Below are 26,215 nucleotides of genomic sequence, written 5' to 3' on the forward strand. Positions count from 1 at the left end.
TTTCTTCAAATTACTAAAGCTCCTTGTCATGAGCAGATATAATAGCAAGTGTGGTACAAACTGATAAGACTATCATGGCTTAGTTATATTTTTTTAAAAGTTTGAAATATGCAAGGCTGTGATAAATGAAGATTCACAGGTCAGTGATCAATCATCTTCCTATGTTATATACTGATGTTCTCTTTTAGAATCTGTTACAGATCATTTAGATCTGTTAAAATTGTTAGTCTAATTTGCTTTGTACAAAATCTATATACATGAAGAAACTAAACCATTTGAAGATGACAATGACAAAGAATCCCTGGAAATTATGCCTAATTCTATTTGTCTCACTATTTGTACTAAACTTTAAGTCAATAATGAAAAAAATTATGATTAGAAAATAAATGTCTTCAGATGTGATTACTTTGATAAAGAGAAAATAGATTAGGAAATTAAAGTTCATGGCAACATGTTAATATTCCAACTAAAAATACAAATTGTGAATTATTTAAAAATCCAAAGTAGACTCTTACTTTTCTCTTTCTTCGATCTCTTTTTGCCTTTCCAGCTCCCGCTGTCTTTGGCGTTCCTCCCTTTGGCGTTTTACTACTTTCTCATAATCATTAGGAAACATGGGATCATATTCATCAGCTAATGGAATCAAAACTTCTCCTGCAGAAAATCCACTAGGCACAGGATCCTAAAGAAGAGTCAAAATTCCAAAGTAAGCCACCAGAATCATATTATGTACTGTCACCAACCACAATGTTCTATAAATATAGCATTTCTTGGCAATTCACCAGAAACAAAGGGAAAATTACTTTGAATCTCACAAACTTCTTGTTAGAAGAGGTAGCATGATGAAAAGTGAATTGGACTTGGATTAAAAAACCTGGGAATGCATCAGGGCTGTACCACTAAATTTTGTTGCTTCACTTTACCTCACAAGTCACTTCCTCTCTCTAGGTCCATTTACTCATTTGTAAAATGACAGTGTTCTACTAGATGATTGCTGAATTCCCCTCAAGCTCCAAAATGCTGTAATTCTTTTTTTTTTTTTGGCAGGGCAATGGGGGTTAAGTGACTTGCCCAGGGTCACACAGCTAGTAAGTGTCAAGTGTCCAAGGCCGGATTTGAACTCAGGTACTCCTGACTCCAGGGCCGGTGCTCTATCCACTGCACCACCTAGCAGCCCCTAAAATGCTGTAATTCTAATCACAAATTACTCAAATCACTGCCTAGGTGACACAGTGAATAATTTTATAATAACATGCAGAAATTAATTTAATGTGAAAAGATTCTGTTTTTATTAAAAGTCCTACATCCCTTCCCAAAAGGCTCATAGAAATAGATATAATTTCCATCACATCTAAAGCCAGTTATGTCCTCCAATTTTTGAGGTCTGCTGATCAAATTTGATATAGAGGAGGCTTATATCTTCTTTTCTACAGATTTAGAAACTTAAACCATTATTTAAGGTGAAGTTTATTCATCCAATGCTATTTAAGATGGAAAGGAAACAGTAAGAGGCAAGGCTGACTAGAATAGAAAAGATCAAAAATGATACTTTAAAGGTTGAGACCCTACTTCATAGTATGATTCCTAGAAAGTCTTTGTAAATTATCTTTTCCTTCCAGTACAAAATTTTAGGTCTCCCATACTAGGGATATTTCCTGTGATTTCCCCTCCAAAGGGACTTCAAGTGGTTTTTTACTAACAATTATTCTTTACTAATATTTTTCATTAAAAGCCAGAATGGAACTTAGGGTCCTCAAAAGCTTAGTTACTGTTTTAGTGACCCTGCGAAACAAGATGATTTCCATACCAAAAGTTAAGCTTGTTTTTGTTTGCTACTTGTGATAGACACTTTGTGGGAAAGTTAAAATATACTGGGTTATTTTAAAAGGTATATTTTGTACTTAAAATACAACTGTTATCATGATGATATAAGATGGTACAGATTCAATCACAGACCTAAATCTAATTCATATTCTTTATCAGATTATTCAAGTTTAGATTTTTACATCGGTGGGCAAACCCAAATTTTTATCATCTAAGACCCTCTATACTACAGAAAAGTAATCAGAAAAACAACTAGAAAATCCCTTAACAAGTAAAAGCAATAATAAACATTTCTTCAAAGAAAAATTTTATTTAATACTCCTAAAGATGGTTGTTACAGATCTAAGTGAATTTAAGACTTTAAAAAAATTATATTTATACACATATACATGTGTCTGTAAACACATATACATGTGCATATACACATATTGTATTATAAAATGTAATGTGCATGTGTATATACATAATACATATATACATGCATATACATGTGTTGCATGTGTATATATGCATGTACATATACACACATGTATATGGCTAGCTTTTCAACTATTATTATGGTAGGAAAAAAACCTGACAGTCAAACAATTTGTATATGATTATCATCGAAGATAACTTGGCTACATATGGGCAAACTGAAAGGGCTAGAGTAAAGGTCAGTATTAAATTTTTTTGTCATTTCAAAATCAGACAGAAAATAATTCTCAATGTCTGAACTGAGTTGATTCAGTGTTAGACTTGCATCCTAAGTACACTAAAGAAAAGCATTAAGGACTGATGGTATTTTAATGGAAACAAAACAAAATGTAAATAACACAGTTCATAAAATATCAATTATGGAACATCAGTAACTGTATTAGTACAAGAGCAATTAGCTGTGCTGATGGTTCAGAAAGATTCTGAATATAAAAGAGCTTTCCAGATAACCTTGTTTATATCACTAATTTATTTAACTTTTACATGCCTTAGTTTTGTCACGTGAAAAAATGTGAATAATAATGATTGTTTGTTTTTTTGGTTTTTTTGGGGGGTGGGGCAATGAGGGTTAAGTGACTTGCCCAGGGTCACACAGCTGGTAAGTGCCAAGTGTCTGAGGCTGGATTTGAACTCAGGTCCTTCTGAATTCAGGCCTGGTGCTTTATCCACTGCACCACCTAGCTGCCCTCATTAATGATTGTTTTAAAGAAATGTTAATGCTAACTACAAAAAGTTAATGATTTCAAGGACTTGGCAAATAAAAGATAGGGTAAAAACCAAACTACAAAGAAGTAAAATGCAGAATTTTTTTTTGAAATAAGAAAAAAATTCCACAAGCAAGTGAAGTGTGGGCTATTTGGTGTTTGTACCTACGAGCTGGTCTTACCTTTAAGCCTGCTGCTACATGAGGTGGGGTATCTACAATCTGCCGGTCATCTGAAGAGCTCCCTCGTTTCAGATCAATCACTGGAGCAAGGACTGTACTTTGTTTTGTCCTCTGGCTCTAAAATCAAAAGACAAATATTGTGAAAGATGTACTGAAATTCCAAATTCAAGTTCTTATCAATTAAAACAATTAGTTTTTGCTTCTGCAATAGCAATCCTTTTGCACCCCAGAAAACTAATTAAAAAATATTAACAATTTATCAGCAATGTCTTGATTTAATAGGATTCTTATTCTTACCACAAAAGTAACCAGTAGTAATCTAACTGAACTCAAAGATTTAGTTTGACCTAATAATTAAAAAACAGAACTAGCAGTAGTCAAGCAATGCTAAGTTCAAGTTTTAGCTCCATTAGGGATAATGATCACCCTTCTTGCTTCTGAACTTTGTCCTTCACTTTTTTTCATCCATGAATAAAATGGAAATTTTATAATATCTCTCTTTTGAAGCTTATGACATTTTTGCAATCTTTCAAACTGGCAATTTTCACTCAATTATGTTCTTGATGTCTTTAAATTATACAAAAATCATTAGAAAAACAGTGATATTGTGGAAAGAGCACTGGAATGGGAATTGGCAGACCTAGTCTTGAGGGTAGGATCTAAAAATGCGGTGAACCACTACATGTCTAAGTCAGTTTTTGCATATGTAAAATAAAAAGATTTATTATATACCTCAAAGGAATTTTCTGAGGAAAACACTGTACTAAACTGTGAGCTAATCAATAGAAAGTAATATTACATTACTCTAAAGTGGTACACTATAACTTATACTATGACTATATAAGAAATAAAATCTTTTAAAATATGGTCAAGACCAATGGAAACTGATTCCAGCAGGTCAAATATTGACTTAGAAAATGACAAATTAATCATATGTTATGTAGCATTTTTTTTATTTTGTTAAGCATTTCTCAATTTATATTTTCATCTGGTTCAGGTTCACTCAGGAGTTTTGTGGCTGAGAGTTTAACAACTCTGATCAAATTAAACAACTCTAAGGGGGCAGCTAGGTGACACAGTGGCTAAAGCACCAGCCCTGGATTCAGGAGGACCTGAGTTAAAATCCTGCCTCAGACACTTGACACTTACTAGCTGTGTGATTTTGGGCAAGTCACTTAACCCCCATTGTCCCCCCCCCCAACAAGTCTGTAATCTTGGTTATGTACAACAATGCTTAAAATATCCACATAGATTTTTACTTAACTTTTTCCACTAAAAGGACATGATTTCTATGTAGCTAGTTTTATCTAATAAAGGTGAACTATAGGTAACACAGGAGTTCAGACAAAAAGACTATAAAAACAATGTGCACATTCAACAAAGAAGATTTGAACATCAACATTTTTAATACTTAGAATGATATATATCAATCTTCATCTTTCTTCTGAGTATATTACCAAACATTTTTTCATCTGTAACTTCTACTGAACTTGGTTCATTATGCAGGAAGTCAAATTTTTATGTAGTATCAAAAATGTTTCAATTACTAAATTTTACTAAGACTATATAATGACGTGCAAAGAAAAAGTAAAATGACTATGAAACTAATCTGAGAGAATATTAACATAAGGATATAAAAGACTCTTAGAATCAGAGCTTATAGAGTCCTCGCAATCTAATGCCTTACTGAGTGAATAATTTCCCTTTACAAAATTTCTAAAAAAAATCTACCAGTATCTGGTCAAATACTTCAAGTGGCACTGGATTAATTGGTTGCAAAACCTACCTATTCCACTTCTAAACACTTCTATAACTTCTAGGGAATTCTTCCAAATTTTTAGGCCCAAATCTGCCTATCTGTAACTTCTACTAACTGTCAAGTATTAAGATACTTCAAATCTTAAAACAGTTTATGGCCCCCAAGTTTTTCTCCAGGCCAACCATCTATAATTCCTTCAAACACTGCTCATTATACAAAATTTAAGTATAAGAATTTTAGAGTAGGAAGGGACAAAGAGGAAAATCATGAGAATATAGTTTTGAAAATCAAAACAAATCTGAACTCAATCCAACTGTCTATATTATAAAGCACTTAAAAGGAAATCCAAGCAGAAAAATTTGCTCAAGTAGTTTTTTATATTGTGAAATGATTTTTTTGAAGCAGACATATTTGATGGTTAGGTTAAAAACAAAACCATCACTATGTCCAAAGAGCTATAGAACAGTGCATATCCTTTGATCCAGCAATACCACTGCTAGGTTAAATCCCAAAGACATTCCCAAAAAGAAAAAAGACCTATTTGTACAAAAATATTTATAGCAGCTCTTTTTGTGGTGGCTAAGAATTGGAAATCAAAGGAATGCCCATCAATTGGGGAATGGCTAAACAATCTGTGGTATATGATGGTGATGGAATATTATTGTGCTATTAGAAATGACAAGCAGGATGATTTCAGAAAGGCCTGGAAAGGGGCAGCTAGGTGGCGCAGTGGATAGAGCACTGGCCTTGATTCAGGAGGACCTGAGTTCAAATCCAGCCTCAGACACTTGACACTTACTAGCTGTGTGACCCTGGGCAAGTCACTTAACCCTCATTGCCCTGCAAAAAAAAAAAAAAGCCTGGGAAGACTTATATAAACTGATGTATAGTGAAGAGAGCAGAACTAAGAGAACATTGTGCACAGAGACAGCAATACTGTTTGAAGAACTGTGAAAGACTTTATTCTCAACAATATAATGATCCAAGACAATCAACAAGGACTACTGATGAAACATACTATCCACCTCCGAAGAAGAAGAACTGATAGTGATGGAACACAGACTAAAGCATGCTATTTTTCATTTTTCTTTCTTTTATTCAAGTTGTCATATACAAAATGATTAATGTGGCAATGTTTTTACATAATTACACATGTATAACATATCTGATTGCTTACTGCCTCAGGTAGGGGAGAGGGCAGGAAGGGAAGGATAGTTAAAAACTGGAGCCCAAAACTATAAATAAAAATGTTTATTACTTTAAAAAACAAATTTTTTAAAAAACCATTCCAGTCACCATCAAATTACATAAATATAAGTAACCACCAAATTGGATTTTTTACTTGTTAAAAATAACAAAAAGCCTAAACAGAATAATAATTCATATTGGGAAGATAATTTAAATATTCTTTGAAATATAAATTATCTTTTTTAATTAATATTTTCTTTCCCTCCTACTGTCCCCTCCTCCAAAAGTAAAACAAAACCTTCATCTCTCACACACACACACACACACACACACACACACAGAGTGTGTCAAGCAAAACACAGTCCCATGTTAGACACATCAAAAAATGTATAACTAATTCTACATCTTGAGTCCATCTTCTTTTTTGTTTTTGTTTTGTTTTTTTTTTTATTGAGGCAACAGGGTCACACAGTAAGTGTTAAGTGTCTGAGGCCAGATTTGAACTCAGGTACTCCTGACTCCAGGGCCGATGCTCTATCCACTGAGCCATCTAGCTGCCCCTTGAGTCCATCTTCAAAGGGTGAGTAGTACATATCACTGGTACTCTGGGAATCTGATCAGTCTTTTGTGGAGGGGGAGGGGCAATGAGGGTTAAGTAACTTGCCCAGGGTCACACAGCTAGTAAGTGTCAAGTGTCTGAGGCTGGATTTGAATTCAGGTCCTCCTGAATCCAAGGCTGGTACTTTATCCACGGCGCCATCTAGCTACCCCTGATTAATCATCATACTGATGAGTATTCTTAAGTCTTTCAAAGTTGTTTGTCTTTAGAGTGTTGCTGTTATTATAGAAATTCTTTTCCCATTTGTCCTTATTTTACTCTGTGTCAATCTATCCAAATCTTCCCAGGTCTCTATGAAACCACCAAATTAACTTCATCATTTTTTGTTTGTTTGTTTGGTTTTGGTTTTTTTGCGGGGCAATGGGGGTTAAGTGACTTGCCCAGGGTCACACAGCTAGTAAGTATCAAGCATCTGAGGCCGGATTTGAACTCAGGTACTCCTGAATCCAGGGCCAGTGCTTTATCCACTGAGCCACCTAGCTGCCCCAACTTCATCATTTTTTATGGAGAAATACCATCCCATTACATTTAGGAATAATAATTTGTTCAGTCATTCCTCAACTGATTGGCACCCCCTTTGTTTCCAGTTCTTTGCCATTACAAAAAGAGCTGCTATAAATATTTTTGTACACATGGATTCTTTTTCTCTTTCTTTAAATTCTTTGAGATATAAGCCTAGTTATTGCTGGACCAAAAGCAATGGATTTTTGGGACATAGTTCAAAATTGTTTCCCAGAGAGATTAGGCCAAATCACAACTCTACCAACAGAGCATGAATGTGCCTGTTTCTCAGGCATGTCATATTTTCCAGCACTTGTCATTTTTCTTTTTTGTCAATTTTGACAATCTGTTATGTGTGAGGTAGAACCTAAGAGTTGCTTTAATTTTCAGTTTTCTAATTATTAGTGATTTGGTGTATTTTTCATACTGCTGTAGATAGCTTGGGCTTCTTCCCTTGAAAACCACCTGTTCGTATCTTTTGACATTTATCAATTAGGAAATGGCTCTTATTCTTATAAATCTGAATCTACTTCTTATATACGCTGGAAATGAGTACTTAATTCACCAAAGAAACATGCTACAAAGGTTTTGCCCGGTGGACTGTGAGGGCCAAAATTTGATATGCAGAGGGTTATTAGGGTGACTTGCCTTAATATTGGGGTCCCAGAAATATGAGGGACTCTTTTAGGTTTAATCTCCCCTTTGAACTTCCTTTTTATATATTCCTCCCTGGCCAATAAGAAAAGGAGCCTCTGAGCTTAGTTCATAAAGGATCAGGTTTTATTACTTGGGAATTAATTAAACCACAAAGGTGAAACCAATTAAGGAAATAAGGAAGTGGAAATACAGACAGTCTTAACTCTAAGCTTAGCCTATGCAATCCCAGAGCGTTCCCAATTAAGCTAGTTAAAAGGAATTTAGGATTTTCCTTCATAAAACTCACCAAACCCCGGTCAGGTCTACAGTTACTCAGCAGTCCACCTGAAACAAAGCAAAACACGTGCCTCCACCAGGTCCCCACCAGACTGATTGCCAGGCCAAAAGAGTGCAAACTTTTGAACATGTCCCTTCTACCAGAAGTTCCCTCCCTTCTGGTCGAGTTCAGTTTTTCCTCCCCCAAAAGGGGAGGTCCTTCAAAAGCTGCTCAGTAGCATGCACAATCTCAGGGTGGGCCAGGTGTGGTCTCTCCCAAATGATTCAGCTAAACTTTTGATATTAATTGTTACCACAAATAATTTTTACCACAGAACCTAAGTCTCTTTGTACCAAGAGTGACATACTTTTTTTTTTAGCACATTAATCTCACTCAATTCAACTGAAATTCAACTGAAAGTACTCAATGTCTGTTTATGATTACATGGTAAAGGAATAAGAAGTTATATTCTTTGAATGATGGGGGGGGGGGGATATACTGTCAACATAGAATAACAGAACTAGTAACAAATCAGCAACAAGCATATATTAAACATCTGCTATCTGACAGGCAATTGAAACAGTTCTGCTCTAAAGGAGCTTACATTAAAAGGAGAAAACAATATAAATATTTAGGACACACAAACTCAATTCAGGGTAACCTTGGAGAAGGCACTAGCAGCTGGAGGATAAAAAAAAAAAACCTTATGGAGAGGTGATGAGCTGAGTTTTGAAGGAAACAAGGGATTCTAAGAAACAGAGGTAAGAAGGAAGAACATTCCAGGTCACCCTTACATCATAAATAAGCAATTTTCTCTCTTTATAGCTCAAAGCAACATAGCTTCTACTAAACGGATCCTGGTGACAGTGCAGAAGTTGTCTCTCACTGCCTGGTACTACCACACATTCTAAAATCACAGTAGGGGTGGGGAAGTAAATTGGTTCTGGACTTAACTACAAATACACTTTTCTCCTAGACTCACCCCTACAAATGCATAACCCACTAAGCCACCAACTAGCCCAATTAGAAAGGAAGAAAACCTCTGTTATAGCCAAACCATTTGTGATCTACAGTCCTATACTGTAGATGTCAGACTTGTTCCCAGTTATTACCTTTACCTTTGCTTGGGTTAAAGCTGCCTTCTTGACCTGCAGCTGAGACTGTAGCAGTTTGAAATTTTTGGACCAGCCTTCTGTTTTTGAATCACTGGTCTCCACTCCCAGGTCATCATACAAGGACATGTTTTCTTCTTTTTAAAGCTAAAAGACAAGAGGAGGAAATGGAAGTTAAAGGACAGTACATGTGTGAATATCAGGCAGAGAGCAGTTCCAGATCTTTGGATCTTAACAGAGGGTTCAGTCATCAACAAACTGGCCACCATAGTTCCAGTGCTAAATCTTAGAATCAATAAACACAAAATTCTGGAACTGGAAGAAGCATCAGCAATCTAGCCCCAAAGCCCTTAGTTTACAGATTAGGAAACAGACCCAGCGGGGCTGAGTCATTTGTCCAAGATCACACAGTCTAAAAAGCCAAGAGAGGCCCAAACCCTCGTTGCTTCAGTTCTAGTTCTGTGCTCTTTCTCCTTTATATGTCATTTCTGTAAATCCCTTCATACCGTTCCATGCTTATGATTCATGGGAAATTTGTGATGTGATTCAGAAGTGAATTTTTCTTGTTCCAGAGCAGACAGGTACAAAGCTAAATTCCGAACTCAACTGTCATTAAACATCTAAACACTTGTGTCTCAAATTTATTTTTACTGCAATGTTAAAAATCAAGACAACCCCACCCTTAGTTTCTATCACAAAGGCTGTAAAGTGATGCTTAAACATGAAGCTCAAACAGAAACCCACCAATCATTAAACATAAGCTCTTTGAGAGGAGGGACTGCTCATTCTTTGCTTTTGAATCCTGAAGATTAGGCACAAAATAAATAACTGATTAATGCTTATTAAATGACTGAACTGTAGATGTCAAGGGAGACCCAAGGTTAAAAAAAAGAAATTGTGTTTCAAAGTTTGTTGGAATTCGAGACACATTAAAATGTTAAAATGGTGGTTAAAATCCACCGTTCAACTCACAATGTGCATAATGTAGTACTAATACCAGCAGTCAAAGCCCTGTGTCCTAGAAAAAAAGGGACCATGTGTTACTGAAGAGAAAAAAAGAAAATTCTCTTTTCTTGGGTGGCAGAGCCCAACCTAGGAAAAAAATCTGAAAACAAATTGAAGTTTGTCTTCTGAATTTTCTCACTTGTCTTTCTCTACATTATTTCCAATCTCCAAGTCTTCCTCTCCCTAGACTTCTAAGGCCCTCATGATATCTGACAGTGATCACTGGAGTACCCTGCCTAATCCTACTTTGCCCTGGCCCCAACTTCCCAATTGTTCCACAGCCCCAATGATCTATTCTCTCTCTTCTCCCTTCTTACTACTCCCCTTCACTACAAAAACTCTTCTTTTTCCAGTAGTACAGCTGGTTCAGATGGGTTGGAAGATAGTCCTCTAATCTTCCCAAAAGATGTTTTACATTTTTTTGAAGTTTGCATGTTAGTCAGGTCCTACTTTAATGACAGAGTTGCTAAAAGCTATTAAGAGTTGTATAGGTCTGACCAATGGAAAAAGGCTGTGATTAGGAATTGCGTGAAAATTTTTATTAAGTGCTCAAAGACCTGTCCAAGTTTGGAAAGGCTCACCAGGCAATTACTTCTTAGCCATGGCCACAGCAACTCATGAATGGCAACCACAGGTGTTATTAACCTACGGTACACAGGAGGTCTGTGAACTTGGGATGGGAAAAAAAATTACATCTTTATTTCCACTAACCAACCTATTGTTGAAATTTAGTATTTTCTTCACTTGGAAAGGAAATAAAACCACAATAATATAAGTAATATATGTGACTTTATCAATAGAACTGAGAGAAATTTTCACATCAAATTACATTGGAAAATTGATGGGAAATCCAGCTTGACATAGATGTTACCTTGTCAAAGACCATTCCATAGTCTAATGTTCTTATTATTAAAAGACAAAACAGGGGCAGCTAGGTGGTGCAGTGAATAGAGCACCAGCCCTGGAGTCAGGAGTACCTGAGTTCAAATCTGGCCTCAGACACTTAACACTTACTAGCTGTGTGACCCTGGGCAAGTCACTTAACCTCAATCACCTCACTTAAAAAAGACAAAACACAAATTTAATTTGCTTATTTATTGCTTAATGTATTAAAAGCACATATAATACTATATCATAAATTTGGGTTTTTAATATTTTGAGAACTATTTCAATATAACTGATTTCCCTTGGGAATCCTAATATTTTGTTTTATGCATTATCCTCTTATGAAAACATAGGCTAAGGGCAGTTTACCTCCTGGACTATCATGGCCTCTAATATCACATGTTCACTCCCTCCTAAGACTCCTGTTGCTTCTATTTCTTCTGGCTGGTCAGAACGACATACAGAAGAACAATTCACTTCAAAGCTTTTACCTTCTGAAAACTGAAATTATCAACAAGGTAAGGAACATGTTCTCATTTTAGTAGAGACAGACTTGCCCCTTTCCATCCCCTTTATAACTATATCCTGCCTATTCTGTGATCTGTGTCAGGACATAGGGTGCAGGGATAGGACAGCCATCTCTGAATACTATGAGCTGTCATGTAGGGGAACTGGAATTGTTCTTCTTGTCCTAGAGGCATGAATTGGAAGTAATGGGCTTAGTTTCAAATAAGTGAATGAAGGTTTGATGTGAGAAAATACTCTCTCCCCTACCCCCAGCAGTTTCAGGACGTAGTAAGTCATGTATCATTGTAGATCTCCAAGCACAGACTGGATGACCATTTGTAGGGAATAGTAGAAAGCCATTCAGGTATAGGTTGGACTTGATTATTTCTGGGGTCTCATCCAAGACTGTACTTGTGTGAATTCTCCATCCATTCTGAAATTTCCTTTTCCTTTTCCTTTTTTTTGTACCCAAATGCTTCTTACCATTTTTCACCTCCTAGGTTCAAGGTTTTCTACACAGTTGTAGATATTCCGGATATGTAATACTCTATCCCCTTCTGTCTAGTCTAGTTTTAAAGCACAGTTCCTGGCACCAGTAAGAATAAATGATTGCTAACTTACTTAGAATAGGATTTAACTTTTCCTCTCAAGACATAACTGAGTTAGGATTTCTATCACACCAAGTCTCACTGAGACTTAGGAGAATACAATTACTTCCTTGGTTAAGACAACAATTTTACTTGGATATGAATATAATTTCTATCCCTTTTCTCTTTTTGGAGGGGGGTTGCATGTATTACTGAGTAATTCTAATACTAGTTTTATCACATCTTTATTATGTAATAAGAAGTGTTCCCCTTACATGCCAAAATTAACAGTTATAGGTACACCTTTTTCTTTCTCTATATTTTCACTTTTCACTGCTCTCTCTGCATTATACTGGCAAGTCTCCTGGAGAATACATTCTTACTTGTTTTTAGGAATTGCTGGGCTTTTTTTTTTAACCTAAAATGCATGAAGATGTTTGTTTCTGTTATGTTAGATGAATATCATTTGCTTATCTAATACCTTAAGGTTCTTACCCCATGTCACTTGTGATTATAGGCCTGTGGGTTGAGCTAGATTAACTCTGAGATCTCTTACAAGTCTGAAGTTCTCTGTTTTATGAATCTGACAAGAACAAGTTCAAAAAAAAAAGACAAGGAGGAAAAGAATAAAAGGAGAACTTCAGATATCCAGTAGCTCTTTTCTACAACCCTGAATGAACCATGTCCCTTCACAAAGCTAAATCAACAAGAAGCTTTGCAGTGTTTTATCTGTGAATTTCTATTCTACCATTTAACTTAAAGATGGTTCTATGAATAATTTGGTTTGATCTTTCTCAATACTTTTTCAAATTCCTGGACTCTTTATGTCTTTCTGGCTAGACCATAAACTCCTTGAAGTCAGAACCTGTTTTTGCTTTTGTCCCCAGAGGCTAGCAAAGTGTCTGACACTTAATAAATGCTTGCTGATCAATTGATCCAACTAAATTCAAGTCATTATGTTGGGTTCTGAAATAACTTTTTAAAAAAGCCTAAGACAAATACAATTAAATGTTAACTATGCATAGGAAAAAAAAAGACCTATAAAATGTCTACTAATAGGTAAGAAATCTGTATCTCAGTTTGGAAAGTATCCAAAGTAAAATTTTTAACTAAGGACCCTTCTGCCTTTAAGTAGCTCCTTATTTCTGCATATATTGTAAAGGGAAGACGTCTGTTTTCTGGAAGCTAAAAAAAACAAAGAGAAAAACCAATGTCCATAAAATATAGAGCTACACGATATCGCATGCTATTTCATGTCTAATAACCAATAATTTTTTAAACTGAAGACAGAGAACATTGTATACAGTAACAGTAATTTTTTTTTTTAAGTTTTAAAAAAATTTTTGCAGGGCAACGAGGGTTAAGTGACTTGCCCAGGGTCACACAGCTAGGAAGTGTCAAGTGTCTGAGGCCGGATTTGAACTCAGGTTCTCCTGAATCCAGGGCTGGTGCATTATCCACTGCACCACCTAGCTGCCCAACAGCAATACTGTTTTAAGAATGAGTGAGTAAGGGCAGCTAGATGGCGCAGTAGATAGAGCACCGGCCCTGGATTCAGGAGTACCTGAGTTCAAATCCGGCCTCAGACACTTGACACTTACTAGCTGTGTGACTCTGGGCAAGTCACTTAACCCCCATTGCCTAAAAAAAAAAAAAAAAAAAAAAAATGAGTGAGTAAATATGTATAAAATAATTTTACACAAATATGTCTATATATGTATGTGTGTGTACCCAAATTAACCATTAAAGGACATGTGAAGAAAAACACTATCTGCATCCAGAGAAAGAACTAATAATAGAAGTATGTATAGAATAATTTTACACATATATGTCTATATATGTATGTGTGTATGTATGTGTACACACACATATTTGTGTCTACTGGTAGCCATCTCTAGGGTGAGGGGAAAAAGAAACTTACACAATAATTTTGCTGTATAATAGCAAGATGTACATAGTATATTTGCAGTCTCACGTACAATCATCTTTTTTACTGTATTATGTTATGAAAACGCTTGTTTTATTCCATAAATTAAACTTAAAAAAAACCTGAAGACACAGAAATTTCTTGCAACTCCTGGCATCCATGCATTTAGTTTTGTTTTTTTCTCATCCATGCATTTGTTGCATTTTAAAACAAAAATATGTTTTAAACAACCCTATTTTAATATTTTCAGTTCACTCATACTCAATTACACCACTACTACCAAAACAACAGGATAAGATGGCTAGAGCACTGAAAAAAGATTTTTTTTAAAAAGCAGGGCAGCAAACTAAACAACATACAGACTGCATCTGACAATATAATAATCCCCACTCATAGTCTACTTCCTCTACAACGACATAAGGGAGGTGCATTTTCTTAACTCTTCTATGAGACCAATCTTGGTCATTATAATTACACAGGATGCATTTTAATTGTTCTTTCCTTTCCATTGTAGTACTTGTGTATACTGTTTTCCTGGTTCTACTTACTCTTTTCAATTCCTGTCTTCTTGCATTTCTCTGAATAATTCACATTTATTATTAATAATAATGATAGCTAGCATTTAAAAAATAATAAACATTTTTATTTATAGTTTTGAGTTCCAAATTTTAGTCCTCCTTCTCCTCCTCCCTCCCACCCCAAGACGGTAAGCAATCAGATATGGGTTATACATGTGCAATTATGTAAAATATTACCATATTAGTAATTTTGTACAAGAAAACTTGAATAAAGGGGGGGGGAAAGAGTGAAAAAATAGCATGCTCCAGTCTGTATTCAATCAATATCAGTTCTTTCTTTGGAGGTGGATAGTATGTTTCATCATTAGTCCTTTGGGATTGTCTTGGATCACTGTATTGCTGAGCATAGTTAAGTCATTCACAATTCTCCATCAAACAACATTGCTGTCTCTGGGTACAATATTCTCTTGGTTCTGCTCACTTCACTATACGTCAGTTTATATGTCTTTCCAGGCCTTTCTGAATCATCCTGTTTGCCATTTCTTATCGCACGATAATATTCCATCGCCATCATATACCACAGCTTGTTTAGCCATTCCCCAATTGATGGGAATTCCTTTGATTTCCAATTCTTAGCCACCACAAAATAGAGCTGCTATAAATATTTTTATACAAATAGGTCTTTTTCTCTTTTAGGAGATGTCTTTGGGATATAAACCTAGCAGTGGTATTGCTGGATCAAAGTGCATGCACAATACTATAGCCCTTTGTGCATAGTTCCAACTTATTCTTCAGAATGGTTGAATCTTTTCACAACTTCACCGACAGTGGATTAGATAGCTAGCATTTGTATAACACTTTAATGTTACATCTGATATCTCTTAAGCGTCACAACAATTATCTTATTCTCATTTACCTATGAGCAAACTGAAGCCAAAAGAGGTTAACTGACTTGGCCAAGGTCCACACAGCTAGTAAGCATCTAAGATGGAATTTTGACCTCATGTTTTCCTGACTACAAGTCCAGCACTCTATGAACCACCTAAGTGCTTACGTTAACAGCAAATGTTATAGAATAGTAATATTCCATTACATTAATGTACATCAGTTTGTCTATTCTCAAACCAATTTCCAGTCCTTTGCTAGAACAAAAAGAACTGTTAGGAAGATTTTCTATATATGAAACCTGTCTTTGACTTCCTTGGAGCCTAGCAGTGCAATCTGTAGATAAAAAGGTGTGGATATGGGGCAGCTAGGTGGCACAGTGGATAAAGCACCAGCCCTGGACTCAGAAGAACCAGAGTTCAAATCTGGTCTCAGACACTTGACACTTACTAGCTGTGTGAAATTGAGCAAATCACTTAACCCTCATTACCCCACAGAAAGAAAGGAAGGAAGGAAGGAAGGAAGGAAGAAAGAAAGAAAGAAAGGAAGGAAGAAAGGAAGGAAGAAAGGAAGGAAGAAAGGAAGGAAGAAAGGAAAAGGTGTGGATATTTTACCACTATTTTTTAAAGCCATAATTACAAATTGCTTTCCAGAATAACTGCCCCAGGGCAACTAGGTGGCACAGTGGATAGAGCACCGGTCCTGGATTCAGGAGGACCTGAGTTCAAATCCAGCCTCAGACACTTCATACTTACTAGCTGTGTGATCCTGGGCAAGTCACTTAACCCCAATTGCCTCACTCCCCCCCCTCCCCCAAATGACTGGCCCAATTAATAGTATGTCTGTCACACTAAGAGTGTGTCTGTCTCTGGAAAGTGCTAATGTTAGGAAATCATACATATTTTTGCAGCTCCCACCCACTATAACTCATTCATCAGGCCTCCTCCCCTACTCCAAGTCTTCTCTTCTTGAGGCTTAATATTGCCATTATCGTCATACTTCACTGGAGAATGCCTTTCAGGTTGACAATGATTTTTCCTTAGATTTGGGCACAGAGTTCCTAATCACCAAATTGAACTCATTCTGTATCTATTTTTCTGAGAATAGCATGAGATTTGTCAAGTGCTTTGATGAATATAGAAAAAATTATATAGCATTTCCCTCACCCACCAGTCCAACAACTGTTTTAAAAAAAATTAGTCTGGTATGACGTTCTTTTTTTTTGTTTTGTTTGTTTGGTTTTTTGCAGGCAATGGGAGTTAAGTGACTTGCCCAGGGTCACACAGCTAGTAAGTGTCAAGTGCCTGAGGCCACATTTGAACTCAGGTCCTCCTGAATCCAGGCCCGGGCTTTAACCACTACGCCATCTAGCTGCCCTGGTATGAAATGTTCTCGAAGAAGCCACACTGACTTTTACAAGATTACTTCTCCCTTATTGAGAAATCTATCCTCCTTAACATGTTCTAGAATTGTGTCAGGAATCAAATTCAAGCTCATTGGCTTACGCCTTGCAGAGTCCACTCCCTTTCCCTTTTTGACAATCAAAATGTCCTATGATTCCCTTACTTAAAAGGCATCTCAAATTCAACACATCTAAACTCATTTTTCACTCCCAAACGCAACCCTTTTCCAAGGAAATGACCAACATTCCAGTCACCTGAGTTCAAAACCTTGGTGTCATCCTCGACTCTCCATTCTTATTCACCTCCTATCAGTTATCCATTTTGTCTTTTCTACTGCTAACACATTTCCCCCCCTTTTCTATACTCACAGATATCACCTAGTTTTAGGCCCTTATCACCTCATGCCTGGATTATTCTAACAGTCTCCTGTTTTCCCTGCCTCAAAACACTCCTGACTGCCCTCTGATGATCAAATGAGATACTTGTAAATCAGTAGGCACAGTGCCTGGCATACAGCAAGGCTCTTAATAAAATGCCTGTTTTCTTCTCTCCTTCAAAGCCTAGTCCAACAATGTCACCACCTTGGCTCCTACTCACCTGCTGCTGAACCAAGCTAGAGAAAATGACCAAACTGTGTTGAGTCCACTACAAATTAGTTACATAATCTCAACTGGAATCCCACTGAAGCACGGTAATCCTTTTATATCTCCCTAGCTAAGTCACTATCCCACTCACAATAGACGCTTTCCCAAACTTTTTCCATCATTCTACAGGCCCCACAGCTCCCGGCCCTGTCTTCTCAGCTGAGAATCTATTATTTCACTGAACCTTTTTTCCCTTCCCAGGGACCAAGGTTCTCACTCTCTTTTCACTCCACCTCTCCCCACAGCCAATCTGTTGCCAAGTCCTGTCATCTACACCTCTGTAGTGTCTCTGGAATAGGCCTCCTTTGCTCCTCTAACACTAAACACCACTCTTGCAGGCCTTCCATCTCCTCACACCTGGACTACTGCAGGAGCCTGATGGTTAGGTTCCCTGACTCAAGTCTTTCTCCATCTTCCTTAAGTACAGGCCTGGCCATGTTACCTCTCCATTCAATGAAATCCAGTGGTTCCCTATTACCTCCCAGGATAAAATATAAAATCTGTGTGGCTTTTAAAGTCCTTCATAACTCAGCCCCTTCCTACCTTTCCTATCTTCTTACACCTTACATGGCACCTCCCTCTGGTAATCCACAATCAATCTACGCTTTCTCCCTTGCTTGGTCCTCAAACAAGGCACTCCATGTTTCTATATCCTCAATCACAGTTGTCCTCCACACATAGCAGACATTTAATAAATGCCTGCTGACTAACTTCTTACATGCTGCAGAACTGTCTGTCCCCCTGAAACTTTAAGCTATCACCCTAGAATGGCTAAGCAACAATAACATCTGTCAGTTCTTTCAGTACTCTAAGATCTAATTATTTGGGGTCTGGTAACTCAAAATCATTAAGGTGAGCTAAATGCTTTGTAACTTTCTCCCTATTTATATCTCTGATCATCTCCCTCTGGTCATTTTTTGGCTTCCTTTACAATCCAAATATTTTCCTTATCAGATAAAACAATAAAAATGAGTACAGCAGCTCCCCCTTTCTGCTGATGGTTGTCACTTCATTTACTTTGCGCACCAGGGTACTTTTTTGATCCTCTTCTTTTTCCCCAAAACTTATTAGCTCCCCCACCCCTCCTTTTGCTACTGTTGTTCTTACCTTTCTTTGCCTATCTACTCTCATTCTGAGCTTCAGCATTCCTGACACTACTTTTAAAGGACCCAATCTATTCTGTTACCAGACCATGCAGATAACTTCCATGTGTCTTAGTTCTGTGCACATACTACTACTCTCTTTGGATAAGTCTCTCCTCTCCTCATCAGATAGTATTCTTTGTGTTTTCACAATTCATTCTTTGTTGCTTCTTATAGCTCCTAGGCAGACTTTGGGTATTAGTCTGTGGGATCCTACCCCATCCTTTCTCAGAAAACTCGAAATCTACTCTCCCCAAACCAAGAATATATGCCAAACTATGCCCAGCTTTCTCTCCCTAAATCTACCTATAAATACTAGAATGGAGTAGTCACTTTGTCTAAGATTTCCAACATTTCCACCCCAGAAACCAATTCCTTTCACTAGTGCCTTCACTTTTTGAAAAAACAAAATGATCATTTTAGTCCACCAGCAATTCTATAATATGTCTCTGCACCAGGCTAGTGATCTGTTTCTGAAGAGTCTCTAAAAGGGAAAAGGGGGAGAGAGAAAGAAAGGGAAGAAGAGGAAGGCAGTTAGAGTGAGAAAGAAGAGGAGGAAAGGGAAAGGTGAAGAGAAAAAGGAAGAAGAAGGGAGGAAGAAGGAATTGAAGGAAAGAAAAGAGGAAGGGGGTCAGGGAGGGTAGCAAGAAGTTCAGAGATGAGATAGAAAAAAGCAAGAGGGGGCGGGGGTGGGGGTAGGAGGAAGGATAGGAGTACTGTCTATGCTTCGAAGGGGGTAGAAGGGGAGTAGCAGAAAAGGGATCAGAGGTAAAGAAAGAGGAAGGGGGAACAAGAAAGGGGTCGCAGGAGTAGCAGGAAGGCGTTCAGAGATAGGACAGCAAGAAGGGGGTCACAGGGTTGATAACAGGAAAAAGGGTGGAAGGGGATAAAGAAAGGGGATAAGAGGGAGTAAGGGAAAGGTAGCAGGCAGGGGGTGACAGAAAGGTTGTAGGAAGGGGTGGGGATAGAATAAAAGGGGGGTAACCGGAAGGGATAGAGAGGTGGGTAGCAAGAATGGGGTGGGGTAGGAGAAAGGGAGAAGCAAAAAGAGGATGAAAGAGGGTAACAACAGACAGGGGGTGAAGGAGGGTAGTAAGTGGGGTGAGGGAGGGGGTAGCAGGAAAAACCCAAAAGCAGGGTACTCCTCACTCTTAGAAGAAAAGAGGAACAAGGAGGTGGTGAGGGTAGCAGAGAGAGAAGGGTAGCACAAAAAGGGGGGCAGCAGGCAGGGAGGGAAGGCGGGATAATACGGGGGATGGCAGGGGGAAGCAGGAAGGGGTTGGGGGTATCGGGTGAGGCCAAGAGCAGGGCGCTCTTAACTCTCAGAAAGGAGACAAGGGGGAACAAGCAGGCGATCAGAGAGAGGTGGGAGGAGGGGCCAGCAAAGACCTCGAAGGGGACCCGAGTGTCCGACACGACAGGTGTCCGAGGCCCGGGAGGTCCCGGCCCGAGGCGACTGACCAATCTCCCTCAGCCCCTCAGCAGCGCGGCCTAGAGCCGGCCCGAGCCCGGGGCAGGGGGCCGGGGGCCGTGGGCCGGGGCCGGCGTTCTCGCTCGGGCCAGGCCTGCATGGGCCTCGGGAAAGCAGGTCGGGGGCCGGCCCGGCGCGGGTTGGGAGCGAGGGCGAGGAGCTGAAGTAGGTTACTCACCCGGGAGGCCCGGCTGACTTTCCCCATGGGCCGGAGCAACAGCGGCGGCAGGGCTGGAGGCGGCCGGGACTACCGAGCCAAAGTGCGCAAGCTCCGCGCCTCCACCAACCGCGTAAGGGTAGAGCGGCTCCGGAAGCCAGGCGGGAGAAAGATTCTCTACGCAAACGGCGTAAGCGTCAGGAGGCCCTGCGGCCGCGCTCAGTACGAATCCCTGCGCCAAATGCGTAGAGCAGCTCCGACTCACGGTCTGCGGAGGGGAGAGAAGGACAGGGCTAGGTGGGAGGAGAAGGTGTCTGTTTCTTCTCGTGCGACCTCTGTCGGTCGGAGGCCAGAAGCACGTCTCACTCTCCCGCTCCTCTCCCCTTCTTTGCAACAAGGTTCTCAGTTTTTGCGAAGGGACCCTGGGGACGAGCACATGTTCCCAGCTGTCCAGGCACGCGTTTAGCAGGCCGTACGATCCAGGTGGTAAACTGGACGGCACCTGGACCCCCCTTCCTGCTACCCTCCCCCTAGCCTCTTTCCTTCTCTCTCTGATGGTTTAGAAGTCACCCCGTCCAATACGAGGAAACCGAGTCCATGACTTGCCCAGATTGACGACACAGCTAGTGAGTGTCCAGAGGCAGAATTCGAACCCTACCGCTCTTTCTGATTCATTTGAAGAGCATGGTGCTGAAGGAACCACAGGATGGATTTCCAACCAGTAGGGAAGAGAACTTAGCCCCATTGCCATTCACTTGGTCATGCCTACACCTTTCCTATTTCTAGGAACAACGGCTTTCCTTAGGACCACAGCTCTCAAACTTTTTGATCCCATGTTTTTCTTTAATTTTTTTTTAGGATGCAGTGATAGCCCTTTCATATTTTTCCTTCAATTTGGCTGCCTTCTTTTCTTTTCTTTTTTTTTGTGAGGCAATTGGGGTTAAGTGACTTGCCCAGGGTCACACAGCTAGTAAGTATCAAGTGTCTGAGACCTGATTTGAACTCAGATCCTCCTGAATCCAGGGCCGGTGCTCTATCCACTGTGCCACCTAGCTGCCCCTGCCTTCTTTTCTTAAGGTGGTTTGTCATCTGCAGCAAGATTAGGTCACATTTCAACCCATTTCTTTTGTAGATCAGCCGCAGCAGGAGGGAGGAGCTGGGCTTCAGGATAAACCTCCTGGTGGGGGGCGCCATGGTAGGCAGAAAAGGAGGGGAGACTGCCTAGCTCCTTGAATAGGGGCGGGGCCTCTACAGAGGCCTGTCCTCATTCTCCTTATTGTCCTCCCATTAACCTCTTTTGTCTCCTATAGTTTTTATTTATGGATTTCTTTAAATAGAACTCTATAAAAGCAGGATTTGATAAAGCCATTGGGGTCCAAATGGAATCGCTTTTCAAATCATTCTGGCACTCACTGATTGGCCAATATAGGTCCCAACCCAAACCTCACTTGGTCATTGTTTGGGTTTTGATGGCTCAGAGTGAGTGTGAATAGCAATTGTTTCTGTTCTAGCCAGAAACTCTGAGGGTTCTTCCTTTCCCCCAGGTTGATTCTTTTATGAATCTTCTGCTTCCATTCTTACCAGGACCTTAGTTTAAAAGGCCAGGGTCTCCCACTGCATTGGGGCCATCTCCAGTCATCCTAATCTATATCTTGCCACTGGACACAGATGGCTCTGGAGGAGAGAGTGAGACTTAGCACAGTCCTGTCTCACTTAAATCCAATTCACTTGCAAGTCAAGACATCACCTTCCTGCTGTCATCAGTCCTCTTCAAGAACAAATTAGGGGGCAGTTAGGTGGTGCAGTGGATAAAGCACCGGCCTTGGCTTCAGGAGGACCTGAGTTCAAATCCAGCCTTCAGACACTTGACACTTACTTAGCTGTGTGACCCTGGCAAGTCACTTAACCCTTCATTGCCCCACAAAAAAACCCAAAACAAAACAAAAAAGAACAAATTAGGAACAACAGTTTCTCCCATTCAACTCATGACCGTTCTAATAATAAAATAATAATAATAACTCATGTTGGCTTATAACTGCAGTGCTTTACTCACAGAAATCCTGTGAGAAAGGTAGTAAAATATTATAGTCTCCATTTTATAGATGAGGCTAACCCAAGCCCAAAGAGGTAACTAGTAAATGTCCCCTCAATTATAGGTAATATAGGTGCTCTGAAAAACTTCACAGGCTAGCAAGTCAGTCATCTATAAGTATTTGTGCTTATTATGTGTCAGGCATTGTGTTAAGGGCTGGGGATTACAAAGCAAGGCAAAACAGTAGCTCAGCTCGAAGAGCTCATACTCCAATGGGGACAACACCTAACTAACTAGGGAGATAAAAGATAGATAGGAGACAACCTGAGAAGAAAAGGCACCAGCAACTGGGAAGGCTGGGGAAGAAGCCTTCTGGAACAGATGGGATTTGAACTGAGTCTGGAAGAGGCCAGGAAGCTAAGAAGCCTTAAGTGAATCAGGAAGGTGTTTCAGGCTAGTGAAAAGTCATTGGAGGTGAGTGTCATGTTCAAGGAACAGGTGGGCCAGAAAAGGGGGTGGAAGGAAATAAAGTTTGAAGAAGAAAAGTAGAAAGGGGGCCCGCTTAGGAAAAAGCTTGAAAAGCTGGACTCGAGGACTTTGTATTTGATCCTGGAGGCAATAATGATCCACAGGAATTTTTTTGAGTAGTAAGGGTAATGTGGTCCTATCTCAACTTTAGAAAAATCATCTTTGTAACTAAGTAGAAGATGGGGTGCAGGGATGACAGACTTGAGGGCAGGGACCTCAGTTAGAAAACATCGAGTTAAGAGATGTTCAAAAGACAGCCAGGGTCCAGTCTCGTCTTTCTCTTGGGAGGAGGAAAAGGGACTGTTAACAAATGGTCTCAAACATTTCAGTGGAAGTGAAAGGTGGGATGTCAGCTTTGGGAGGTCCCTCCCCCCCCCACCCCCAGCTGGTATCCTGGAAGACAGGAGGGAAAATGAGAAGATTTGGAATAGCTGCTTTGCCAATGACATAGTGACTTAGTTAAGAAGGAGTAGGAAGATTTCTTAGCTTTACTGAACATGAGTTTTCCCCAAAGTTCAGTCCCCAGGAATATAGTCTGTGTTTGGGCAAAACAGAAAAGGATTCCCCCTGCCCCCTCCTTCCTCCCAACTTAACCTGTGTCCATATTTGTTTTGTTTTCCAAGAATGTTAAGTTCCATAAGCGTTGGAACTTTTGTTTTTGTGCTCATTAAATTTTTGCAGTTGAACACACCTGTGCTAGGTAACAAGGATACAGAGACAAAAACCAAAACAAAACACCTGTCCGTACCTTTCAACAGCCTCCATTGGGGAGGGGGGGGGAGAGGATGGGGGAGGGGGGCGGGGAAAGAATATACTACAGTTTAAGTGAATATACAAATATATACAAAAAACCCCAAAGTGATCTTCAAAGTAGAGGAAGTACTAAAAACTAGGAAAATCAGAAAGGTCTCCCCTTAAAAGAAGTGGCTTCTGAGCTGAGTCTGAAGGAAGATGAGAGGCAGACATGAGGAGAAAGAGTATTACAAGTATGGGGGGAGTGGGGGGAAGTCTTCACAAAGGCACAGAAACAGCAGGTAGGAGTCCTATTACACAGAATCTGTGAAGGGGAGTAATATGAAATCAGTCTGAAAAGAGATTTGAGCCAGACTTTGAAGGGCCTTACCTGCTTGACAAAGGTGTTTGGTTTTTTATTATCCTAGGGGTAATAGGGCTTCTTGAGCTTCTTCAGCAGGACTGTGATGTGAGTTAGGGCTGTGCTTTTATAAGGAGGACAGAAGGGCAAGAAACCAATTAAGAGGCTCTTGTCAAATAGCCAAGGCAAAAAGTAATGAGACTTGAACTCTGGAGGTTGTTGTATGAAGGAAGAAGACAGGAACAGGGTGGAAAGATAAATGTGAAGAGGAATTCACACCTGCAGAACTTACCAGAAAACCAGGTTTAATCACAAGAGGAGTGAACATGCAGCAGAAATCAAAGCAGGAGCAAAGAGTTCACAAGTCCTTGCAGAAGTTTACATTTTTATGGGAGCTGGACAAAGGGAAGGGGTATGACTTGGGGGGGGGGGGGAGCAGTGCGCCAAAGTGGGGAAAAAGACAAGGCCACTCCCCATGGGGAGAAGCAAGGTGATGGCAAAAGCCAAATTCTTTTCCTTTGGGAACTGCTAGACTGCTTCTTAAATTCTTTCTATTCGGGATCCTTTTTTGCCTGAGAAACTTTTACCCCGATGCTCAGTGAAAAGTTCCTGTGTTGTGTGTTCAGAACCAAGGCTATAGCAACCCCCACATTCAGTTATTTGACCCCATGTGGGGTCTAGGGTGCTAGACTATGAAGAAAGGAGGGTCTGCTCATCTGCAAAGGACCCCATTTGCACAAGCAGTATCCCAGCCTGGCACAGACTGGCTGGCACCTGTCTTGCCTCACAAGGACACACAGGGACTCCAGTTGGGGTGTGTGGTAAAAATTATTTGTGGTAAAGATTAATATTCCCGTTTTTAGCTAACTCATTGGGAGGGCCATACCTGGCCACCCTGAGGTTACAAAGGCAGCTTTTGAAGGACCTCCCGTTCTTGGGGGAGGGGAGATTGAACACTCCCGGCAGGGAGGCAGGCTACTTCTGGGACTCCAGGGTTTTTCCAGAACTCGGGCTTTTGGCTTGGGCCCTTGTGGTGGTGCGCGGCGTATATTTGTGCTCTGTCTCAGGTGACTGCTGTCTCTGGTCAGCAACTGTAAACTTTCAGGTTTGATGAGTCACTTACGGAAAACCCTAAATTCCTTTGAAGTAGCTAAATTGGAAAGGGTCTGGGTTAAGCTTAGAGTTAAGAATATCTATCTGTATTTCTATTGTCCTATTTCCTTATCTTTGATTTTTATTAGTTTCACCTTTGTTGTTTAATTAATTCCCAAGTAATAAAAGCTGATCCTTTTGTGAACTAAAGCTTAGAGGCTCCTTTCTTATTGGCCTGGGAGAAATATTTAAAAAGGGCAGTTCAGAGGGGAGGGTTAAGCCTAAAAAGTCCCTCATATTTCCGGGACTCCAATATTAAGGCGAGTCACCCAAATAATGCTCCGTATATCAAATTTTGGCCCTCACAGGCGCAACAACAAATTATGTCAGCTAAGGGGGCCCTTTAACCTTAATCCATTCAGAGCCTCTTCATGCTCTGGGTCCAGTGGTTCTGGAAAATATGGCAACTCAAAAAGGCAAGTTCAGGGGACCCTTTAACATATGGTAGAGGTAAAATCAGTAAGAAGTTTCAAGGGATTGTATATGGGGAGGGAGGGAGAAGGAGAGTAGCTGTCAACCTGGGTGACCAGAAGAATACTCTTGCATCCAGTGACACCAACTTCTGGTGGTCTTTGAATAACTCACTGCGTCTCTGGACTCTGGGCATTTTCAGTGGCTATCCCCGATGCCTGGAATTCTCTCCCTGCTCATCTCCACCTACTGACTTCTTTAGCTTTCTTCAAGTCATTGCTAAAGTCCCACCTTCTAGAAAAAGACTTTCCAGATTCTCCTTAATGCAAGTACCTTTCGTGATCTTCAGAATCTGTTACCTCCAATATATGTTGTTCATATCTGGTTTGCACATGATTGTTTATGTATCGTCTTTTCCATTAAACTGTTAGTACCTGAAAAGCAGAAACTGTCTTTTGCCTTTTCTTTGTATCCTCAATGCTCAGTCAAGGGCCTGACACATAGAAGGTACTTAATGGATGTTTACTGACTCTGATTGTAGTGTACTTAGTAGAAATTAGGAGAGGGATGGGTTGGGAGAGGTTAATGA

The 26,215-nt window shown here is 39.7% G+C and overlaps 1 protein-coding gene across 2 annotated transcripts in view; it reads right to left on the bottom strand.

Annotated features, from left to right (window-relative positions):
- The window catches only part of RBM17 (RNA binding motif protein 17), a 42,069-nt gene extending 21,486 nt beyond the window's left edge, over positions 1-20,583 (bottom strand). Inside the window, exons 1-4 of one of the 2 annotated variants that reach the window (XM_043968301.1) lie at positions 20,432-20,583; positions 9,286-9,426; positions 3,188-3,304; positions 516-682 (exon numbers count right to left, since the gene is read on the bottom strand). In XM_043968301.1, coding sequence (XP_043824236.1) covers positions 516-682; positions 3,188-3,304; positions 9,286-9,408 — 407 coding nt within the window. In that variant the 5' untranslated portion in view covers positions 9,409-9,426; positions 20,432-20,583. Of the gene's footprint in view, positions 1-515; positions 683-3,187; positions 3,305-9,279; positions 9,427-20,431 lie in introns of both variants that reach the window. The other variant, XM_043968299.1, reaches the window with a different exon arrangement.
- Between the last annotated feature and the right edge of the window lie 5,632 nt (positions 20,584-26,215).

The sequence above is a fragment of the Dromiciops gliroides genome, chromosome 5 (assembly GCF_019393635.1).
Source record: "Dromiciops gliroides isolate mDroGli1 chromosome 5, mDroGli1.pri, whole genome shotgun sequence".
Classification (NCBI taxonomy): Eukaryota; Metazoa; Chordata; class Mammalia; order Microbiotheria; family Microbiotheriidae; genus Dromiciops; species Dromiciops gliroides.